General features: G+C 38.4%; 2 protein-coding genes across 2 annotated transcripts; one reads left to right on the top strand and one right to left on the bottom strand.

Annotated features, from left to right (window-relative positions):
- Nucleotides 1–721: 721 nt before the first annotated feature.
- On the bottom strand, nt 722–6,848 carry LOC121324504 (F-box only protein 33-like). Its single transcript, XM_041266478.1, has 4 exons — nt 6,240–6,848; nt 5,136–5,246; nt 4,112–4,794; nt 722–2,995 (listed from the first exon to the last, which is right to left on the bottom strand). Exons 1-4 carry the CDS (start codon nt 6,605–6,607, stop codon nt 2,730–2,732), a joined length of 1,428 nt encoding a protein of 475 aa, XP_041122412.1. The 5' UTR covers nt 6,608–6,848; the 3' UTR covers nt 722–2,729.
- Nucleotides 6,849–7,055: 207 nt separating this feature from the next.
- Nucleotides 7,056–9,900, top strand: LOC121324505 (protein FAM177A1-like). Its single transcript, XM_041266479.1, has 5 exons — nt 7,056–7,436; nt 8,124–8,297; nt 8,809–8,875; nt 9,005–9,102; nt 9,356–9,900. The coding sequence occupies exons 1-5, from the start codon at nt 7,368–7,370 to the stop codon at nt 9,554–9,556; spliced, it is 609 nt and encodes a 202-aa protein (XP_041122413.1). The 5' UTR covers nt 7,056–7,367; the 3' UTR covers nt 9,557–9,900.
- The last annotated feature ends 46 nt before the right edge of the window (nt 9,901–9,946 follow it).

The following is a 9,946-nucleotide window of genomic DNA, read 5'->3' as shown; positions in this document are numbered from 1 at the left end:
AACGATACGCTTATAAACTTTTTTTGTTCATAAATAGAATCTGGACATCTGTTGCATATGCATATATATGTATGTACTGTATGTATACAGACACACACATACATACATACATACACACAGTTTATTTATTTATTTTCAAAGAAGTTTATAAGGTAGCAGCCAGGTCTTAGCACTGCTAGTAACCCACGGTAGCCACTTTACGACTTCATTATTGCAAACTGTCCTGATTTATTTAAACAATAAATGCACAACATTCGTACCACTTAAAACTGGGGTCAGGTGGAAAGTCTCACAGAGACCATGTCTGTACCCGCGGTTGCCCCTGAAACTAAATTGGCTTCCGAAGCATCAAGATTTTAAAACAATAAGGCCAAGTATCAATGCAAATATGTTTTTACCTTTTTAAATGATATACATACAGAAAAAAATAATAAAAAAACAACAACTTGAGACATCACTTTTATGCATTCCTCTTGCATAGTTTGCTATTTCTTGTTATGCAAGATTGATTTTGTTCAGCCATCTCTGGTTTTAAACTGAAATGGAGTCAACCTGAAAATCGGAAGCATCTACAGTCATCTCCTCCTGTAAAAGGCCACACACGGATTTTATTACCTGGCTGGTATGTCTTACCTTAAAAACAAGGTAAAACATGCAAAGAAAGAAAAAAACAAAGAAAAAAAAGAGAAATGGGGCACCAAGTTTTAAAAGAAATAACTGGTCATCTACCTTAATGGTAACACTACCCCCCCCCCCCCCCCCCCTTTTTAGGACTGCATTTTAAAAATTGTAGTCACTTGTGATAGACCAGTTATCTGGATGCTTTTGGACCCCTTTCTAACAGAACAAATAAAAAAATAAAAATGATTTCATGCAGACATTTGGCCTTTCAACTCCCCAGTGGAATGTTCCTTTACATTTCATAGCAGCTTACAGGTTTGATAGAACCAACGGTTTCAGTTGTTTTCATGAATTACATTCACTCTTCACAGTGAAACAGGTGCATGGTTAAATAGTTCTAAAGTAGTTGACCAAGCCACAGCACAGCTGTGTCCCACACAGGTCGAACTTTGACTTCTTAGTACGTAAATCTAGCAGTATACCCTGGCTGACCAGCCCTTGGTCTGCCCCTGCCAGTATGTGGGCACTTCATAAGGTTTTTATTACCATTATCTTTGGCAGCGAACACAGGCGCTGACAGAATTAAAATCCAGTAACTTGTTGAGAAGGGGTTTTCACGACTAGCTTTCAAATCACAGGCCTGAGTACTTAAACTCCTCTCCCACCCCTTAGTCTAACAGTAACCCTGAGAAAGATTGTTGCTCATTGTTCACTGGTAAGATTTGATAGATTTCCATCAGGCAAACCTCTATCATTAACTCTTGCATTTCTACTCCTAGCAAAACACATTGAAGCGTTTGTATATTCTTAGACTATCATCACTTATATTTAACTCACAAAACTAAATGCAATTGAAAACAAAACAGATAATATTGGTTATATGAATAAACTTTCTGGAATGTGGCACAGCATGATCAATTAGTATAAGTTTAAACTGCAACAAACAAAAGTATACACGTATTTCATTCCTTAGAAGATTTTAAAAACTGCAAAAAAAAAAATAAAGTTTCCTTAAAGCATTCATCATTCTTTGCAGTAAGAGGCCTTTGCCTATGAAGTCAGTGTGAACAGTACTGGTACCAAAGAAGTGCATATGTTCTATTTAACTGGTTGTTTAGAACAAAGGTAGTTTAATAAATTAAATTTCAATTGCAGGACAACTGACCTCAGATAACCAACTCACACGTACACAAACATTAAATAGCTCACTCTTGCTGTTACCTGACATTTTATGATGTTAAATAATTTTAGTCATATTTTGAACTTGTTTTGAAGAATGCTGGCAGATAACATACTCGCAGACTACTGGCAGGACCTGTAACAGGCAGAAGATCAGCAGTTTATAGAAACAACTGGATATCCAAGGCAACTGTGACTCAAGACCAATAAATAAATTGCGTCATACAGCTAGCACTGTGCTGCCTTTCTGAGACAGCATTGAAAATAGGCTGCTTCCACAATATCTGATCTGTAAGAGAGGTAAAATGAGTCTAAAAAACTACTGACCCAAGTGCGGCAGAGCAGGTTGAAAGTTTAGATCCCAGCTCTGCCCATCACTTCTTGTAGACTGCAACTCTTGACAGTGACCTGGGAATGAAGGTTAAAAACATAACCACATACTCGTAAATATCGAATGGAGTCATCAGGTTCCTCTGCCTAAGTTCAGCAACACCTTAGAAAATGTTTAGGATGGCTGAAGGACAGGACAGTACCAGTTTACATCAGTCTTCCTTCCTTCACTGGAAGACAAGCACAGAACAGGATCACAATCATTTAAGTTGCAGGGACGGATATACTAATGGTAGACTAGGCGCTTACTAGTTTATGACTGCTCTAAAAACCCTATGAAGAATCACTCGTCCAAACATTTTGCTAGCTAGCCATGAAACCCCTTCCCTCACATTCACTCATTAGCTGCTAAACCAATACCCGACTATACTCTCCGATTAAAAAGCAAGATATATAGATAGATATAAATATAGAGCTAACACTGATTAAACACAGCACATAAATTGTTAGTTCACACTACAGGAAAACAAAAATAATAATTAAGAATAATGAAAAAGATGTGGCCCTTATTTGTCTAAAGGAGCCACATGGAGAACGAGCTAAATGCCCTCGCTAAAACGCTGCATCTCCCGGAAGAAGTGCTGTGTTGGTTCACTGAGGACGATGTTGGTGTCCATCATGGGGTTCCAGGGTCGACTAAGGCCCAAGGACACCTCCTCGATCAGGTTGTGGATGGGGTCCTCATCCTGGAACAGCAGCTGATCCTGGTCAAAGTCGATGCTCTCCTCAGATACTGCCAGCACCTTCAAGTTGGAGCCACGGAGCCGAGATATCGCAATCAAATTGTGAGCCCACACAGTGTAACCTAAATACAATGTACAAACAGATATGTTCAAAAAGTGTTTGGGGTTTTAAAAAAAAAAAAAAAAACACACATTGAACAAAACGGAAAATGGATAATTGTGGATAACAAACAAAAATGTTTCTCTTTTTTTTTTTTTTAGCCTAGATGGCAACACCTAAACAAAATTGATACTATTTTTACTTGGCTTATTTCACAATTTTTTTTTTTTTTTTTTTTTTTAAAAGCTGAGAACAGTCTCTCTGGTTCACAGACCACAAATAAGAATAATTATTATTCCCCGAAAAAGCCTAGGTCTTCATCCAAATACAACACACACTTCAACACAATCATACTTTGCTTATACCCCAAAACAATATACCTTAAATGTTCCCTTTTTTGATTGGGGTTGTGTTTCCATGAATCTAATGCACAATATATACATATATATATATATATATATATATATATATATATATATATATATATATATATATATATATATATATATATATATATAAACAAACATGTTGCTATGAACAATTAAAATATCCCTGGTGTTACAGAACAGTACAATATTAATCCAAAAACTAAAAAAAACAAAAACAAACACATAACCATTACTCATGACAGCTTTGAATGACACACTAAAATTGCAAACTAAACTTGTAGTTCGGCAATTTAGTGGGATGCAAATCATCATTTTATAATGCACCTTCCTAGGTATACTGGTGAAGTTACAGAACACACCACCACTATCATACATGCTTTATTCACAGAATATAAATTACAAGCAGTGAAAATCTAAACATGATCAGATCCACAAACACACGCGTGTGTGTGTGTGTGTGTGTGTATATGTAAAGCTTTTTAAAAGAAAGCGTTGAAATCTATAAATACAATCCAAAGAAACACTGTTAAAGTTATGATGCTACAAACTTTACTCAATATCAGTCTTAATTAAAAGGTTACATGACTCAGTTTCTTATGGCTTGGAATTTCTGTCAATAGGTGTAATTGTAGCATTTTTTCAGTCTCTGCCATCTAGCACTAACAATTACATTTTAAAAAATTACGGTCTTTCCAAAATGTCCAGATTTTTATTAAATTTTCCATACAAATTAAAATGTCAAGACTCACCATGAATGATGAGGAGAGAGAGATGCGTGCACCTCCAGGCGAGGAGGACCAAGGGGTCCTCGTTGCGGTTCTCACTGAGGTCAGGGAAGCCGGTGTCATCCCTCTCCATCAGGTCCCTCACGAGGATGAAGTGGGAGAGGGTCTTGCAGTACTGCCTGGAAATGAGATCCAGGGCAGCCTCAGAGGCGCAGGTGGAGTAGCTGTCAAAGTGAATCCTCTCCAGGGGCAGGCTAGGCTTCAGTACACTCAGCAGATCTTGGCTGTGCACATCCAGTGCCATGATGTACACCCGCAAATTGGCACTGTGGCGGACTAGAGCCTGCCAATCCACCTCGCCAGGCGTGATGTCCAGTGGTTTATTGTGCAACACTGTGCCGTGCAGCACGAGGGAGAGTCGGTGCAAAGGCACGTGGTCACTGTTGGAGAGTACCTGGCACATCTCAGAGGTGAAGTCACAGAAGTCCAAGGCTAGGGAGTGCAGGTTAAGCAGGCGCCCCAACTCGATAGATGGAATAAGGGGTGGGGCCTGGTTGTCCAGCAGACTCAGATGCTCCAGGGAGTTGGCACTGAGGTTGGACATTGTCGACAGAGAGTTAGGGGTAACCATACCCAGCATGAATGCAGAAGACAGCCATTTCAGCTGCCTGCTGCTGGCCAGGGTCTCTTCAAACAGCTGCTTTATCCTGCAAGCATAGAGCATAGCTAAAAACCCTAAAACTAAACCACAATAAAAAAAAAAAAAAATTATGAAAAATGCTGTGCCCACACCTCATGTACATTATATTACCAGTACATTAAATGTTTTCCGTTGCTTTTAAAAGGCATTTGTTAAAATGTGGGTGTTCTCAATGCTTCAACTATTGTTGATTAGCGTCTGATAAACTATTTGGAAACTGGTTGTTACTATGAGTGCCCTCAAAACAGCAAAACACTAAAAGCAGGAAAAGGAATGCAACTAGGCCCCACAAAGCTCCAGATTAGGAATTGTCCTTCCTTGGTCTGGAACACATCTAAGTTAACTCACTCTTTAATTTTCTTGCTTCCCTGGTCCACCTGGGTGAGATGGGTGCTGTCTAGAATCCCTTCCTCCTGGAGGATGCATGTGTCTCCATACATGCTCAACTTCTGTAGATTCCTGTAAAACACAAGCAAGAATCTTATGAGGATGACTAGCTGGGAGCAAATCACCATGACAGTCGCACATTAGGGAAACTGGGAAAGATAAAAACGAAAGTTGAAAGGTTCAGCTAAGGTAGCCATGACATCCTTTGTAATGAAGCTGAATAAATGAATACTTTTTTTGTGATGACAAATGCCTGTAGTCTCTGAAAATTATCATAAGAAAGGTTTCTGGTTTAATAAACACTGAACAATGGCTTTGTAACCATTTATCAGAACTATACATAGCCTTGTTGGTAAAGCTCAAAACTAAATTAAAAGGGCATATCACGTAAAAGGATTTTCATCTTTTCTTATTCATTACTTCTAATAGAAATCGAATCTCTTGGCCTGTTCTATCATTTTTTAAACACGAGTAAACCCCATTGTACAAACCCCATTGTTCCAGCAGGAAAAAAAATGCACAGAAAGGAACCGTACGTTTGGTAAATTGTTTGACTATCACATTCTTCTATAATGTACTTTCGTTTGTTTGTTTTTTTTCTTTTACTGCTGTACTTTTGTTGTACTGCACAATCCAACTTAAAATAAATTCAGTGTTGCTACAAAATCTTAGAAAAGGGTCAAGCCTCAAATCACTTTGGGAGTGGAGAAATGGCTTGTCAGATGGAAGTGACATCACATTAAAATTAGCTCTACGGTTTAACTGCGGCAGGTTTGCACACATAATAAATACTTAATGTGTATTCCACGCAGTTATATAATTTAACTTAAAGTGACAGTACTTTCCAACACGGTAAAGTATTTATAAATACAACAAAGGTAAACATTAGGCCTATATTTAAATGTCACCTAAAAACATTCAACATGTAATTTTTAATGACAAAATTATTTATTTAATAATGGAATGGTACATTACATTGAGCTATAGACTGGCGACCCATCAAAATATAAAACAGTCCACCCAACAATATATTTAATAACGCAGCACTTGTCAGGTTTTCATTACCTGTTATTTTTCAGACTCCTCAGCACGCACAACACCTGATCCAGGTAGTTGTTCAGGGAATCCCTCCAGCGGACAGGGTAGCCTTCGACAGGGGTAAACTCCAGCTGCAGCTCACGAACAAACGAGCCAAACTTCCGCATGAGAAACTCCAGCCTGGGTGTCTCGTCAGAGCTGGAGCCTGCCCCGCCAGTGCCTCTGCCGAGCCGCAGCTTGAGCTGGGGCCACAGCGCTGGGTAAAAGAGACACTCCCTCCAACGGGAGCACACAGCCGAGGCCCACAGCTTATCCCGGGCCGACAAGAAGGAGAAGATGTGGACTATCAGCTCGCTGGGCAAGGCCGAGGCTCCAACACCCCCGCATAGAGCCATGGCCGGTACACTATGTACTGTTGCTCTTGATAAAGTAATTTAACGAACCCGTCTTTCTGAGACACAGTCTAATCAAGAAACAACACTCAGACCACTCAACAGAGATTGACTAGAGAAAACAAACAGCACCCTGCAGCATCCCCTTCCCTACCATTGGCGCGAACCATAAACCTAACACAGGGGGAAACAACACTTTATTTATTTATTTTAGTTATTCAAATATAATAATAGTATTGAAACAAATGCTTGATTTTAGCTTCTATAATACAACTTATGTCACGTGCGTCGTATTACCCATATTACTCCCATGCTTGAAGGTGACACAATGCTGACAAACACGCTTAAAGTTATGGTATGGTCCGACCTGTTATTTTTGCTATACCTGCCTGCTTCCTGTAGAGGGGGGTCTGTTATACTGTTTTCTTCGCATGCTCAAAAGAAGACTGTAGAACGGGATAAACAACATTAGCAAGATACAAGTTTATTGTAGACTATACTTGAACAATAATATGTAGGTCATGAAAAAAAAAATCAATTTGTCCCAGCTGCCAGTAGTTTGATGTGTTCAGCCACTGAGTCGTTTGTGATATTCTGCCCTGCCGGTTTGTTCATCTCCAAAGTCCTCCATCCCTCCATTTTTTTAAAGCGCAACTTCTTATAACGAGAACTGTCTCTTTAAATCTCCAGCATTTACTTCCTGGTTATACTCGCCCGAAGAAAGCACAGCAAACGAGTTACTCGGTAGGAGGAGAAATTGGAGATGGCTGATCTATCGCTTTATCTAACAAATAGCAACGTTTCATTGGGACAAAAAATGGATGACAGTAAGGTAAATTAGCCTGTAGTGGTTATGATTTTAATTGTTTGCTGACAATACATGATTTAATCACCAATTCTAAAACTCGTAGTGGAACTTCTTTGTTCGTTTGCGTTTCAGAAACTGTTGTACCTGCAACAGAAGTAATGAATTATGTGTTCACAAAAATGTATTTAAAACATTTTTTGTTTCAAAGGTTAGACTTATTTTGAGTTTATATGCGTTACGCATTTCTAATTACGATTGGGAGGCCCTCCGTTTAAGACTCCTCCCAAGTTATTTTGTTTTTTTTTGCCGTTGCATTAAACATTTAGTGACATATTGTATAGTCCTATCACCATTTTATTGAAGACACGAATATGTTAAATAATTTTGAAGTACATCCTACAGTGTCAAAAGAACCAAGGCAAAGCTACACGGAAACGGTCTGGTGTATAGGAACATGGAGTATGGCTACATTTCAGTACAAGTCAAACATCACGATAAAACATTTGCCAGCTTCACTTTCCATAGATCGTAATACAGTTATTATTTATTGTTTTAAATGTCTGAGCAGTCCTTTTTTTGTACAAATATCGTACGTGTAGTGTACAGTATGGTAAATGCAGGCTCGGGCTGTATGGCTTCAGCTTGGGCTTGAATGGCTGTTTGTTTGTGTTTTGTGCTCAGGCACACCATGAACTGTATTTTATGTCTCAGAATGTAGGAAAAGACTTTGAAAGTGTGGAACTAGGGGAGATTGGAAAGGAGAAGCAGAAGAAGAAGGTGCCACGGCGGATTATTCACTTCGCCAGCGGAGACACCATGGAAGAGTACAGCACGGATGAAGAACAGGAGCTGGAGAAAAAAGAAATGCTTCCTACAGTCGATCCAGTAAGTGGGTTGCTGAAAGCATGATTGATTCAGTACTCAGTCACAACGCTGCTAAAGGCATCATTATTATTATTATTGTTATTATTATTGTTTCTTCTTGTCTGGTGGGAATAAGTTCAGTAGCAATATCTACGATAAGTGTAACTTTACTGATTGTGCGGCTTTAGGCAAAACTGGATATTAATTTAAGTGGTCATCGTTTGTTTTTTGTCCAATTGCACATACTATGTTTTTAGGCTCCTAAGATTGAGGGCATGATCATTTTCAATCTTGACTTTTAACTAACCCTAACCCTAACTACTTATTCCAAAATGTAAAATACAATATAAATTGATTGATCAAATAGTGCAAAACTGAGTATATAGTAGTAAATTGTGATGGCTTTATATCCCCTGCTAGTCAGTTGGCCACAGTTTTGAGAGCCACTGGTTTTGCTCTCAAATAAAATCACATCTTTTAAATAAATATTGTGAACTACAATGCAGAATTTTAACTTTTTTTTTTTTTTCAGTCAAAGCTGACTTGGAGACCATACCTCTTTTTCTACATGTGGAGGGCAGCCACTACTACAATATCAGGTACTTTCATAATATTCTATTAATGAGACTGGAAACTGTTTCTGTCTGCTAGGAAGGTTGAGACAGAGCCAAAATCATTGTAGGAAGATATATTTCAAATAACAGTAAAATCTATTTTATTTATTTCAGTGTGTGACTTTCTTGGAGAAAAAATGGCCTCACTGTTTGGAATAAGTACACCTAAATACCAGTATGCCATTGATGAGTACTACAGGATGAAGAAGGAGGTGTGTGTTTATGGATGCAATAGTTTTAAAACCTCAGATTAAACAGAGCCACACTCAATCAGGTAACATCACCCCAAAGGGTAAACAACATCAGAATTAGTTTAAAGATTGACATTATTTAGATCTGCCAGTCTTTTAACTCTGTAGAGAAGATTATTTTCTGTCTGGGTGTCCTCATCCAGTTAAGGGCAATCTGTACAACTGTTGTGCATGTATTCCCTCACTTTGACTTATTATGCTATATTTCCTGCAGGATGAAGAGGAGGAGGAGGAGAACCGCATGTCTGAGGAGGCAGAGCGTAATTTCCAGGAGCAGCAGAGCCAGGAAAGTCCAGAACCGCACACTGAACAGCCAGAGGGTTCTGCTTCATTTGTTAATGTCACTTTCGAGCTGGAAAACGATCCCTGTGCGACTCCAGAGAAAAGTAGAGTTCCAGCACCCATTCCCACATAACAGTACAGCCATTTAAAAAAAACTGAATCTAATCAGTTGCAAAAGTTTTCAGTACTTTATTTTTGTTTTTCTTGCCATTAACATCTCCCTCGTGAAATATACAATATTGCAGTTTTTCATGTTAGAAACATTGGCATCATGCTATTGCAGTGTATATGTGACCATTTGCATCAGCACAATTGGTTGTGAAGTGCTTTAACAGGGTCACTCAAGTTTTAACAGAATATCTGACTGCCATTTACTAATGTTAATTTATAAATGGCAACTATAATAATGCACAACTTCCAGTTGTTTGTGTAAGGGATACATCTAGTATCACTACATATATATATATATTATATATATATATATATATATATAATATATATATATATATATATATATATATAT

The sequence above is a fragment of the Polyodon spathula genome, chromosome 12 (assembly GCF_017654505.1).
Source record: "Polyodon spathula isolate WHYD16114869_AA chromosome 12, ASM1765450v1, whole genome shotgun sequence".
In the NCBI taxonomy this organism is placed as follows: domain Eukaryota; kingdom Metazoa; phylum Chordata; class Actinopteri; order Acipenseriformes; family Polyodontidae; genus Polyodon; species Polyodon spathula.
This window is presented reverse-complemented; position numbering and strand designations above follow the sequence as displayed.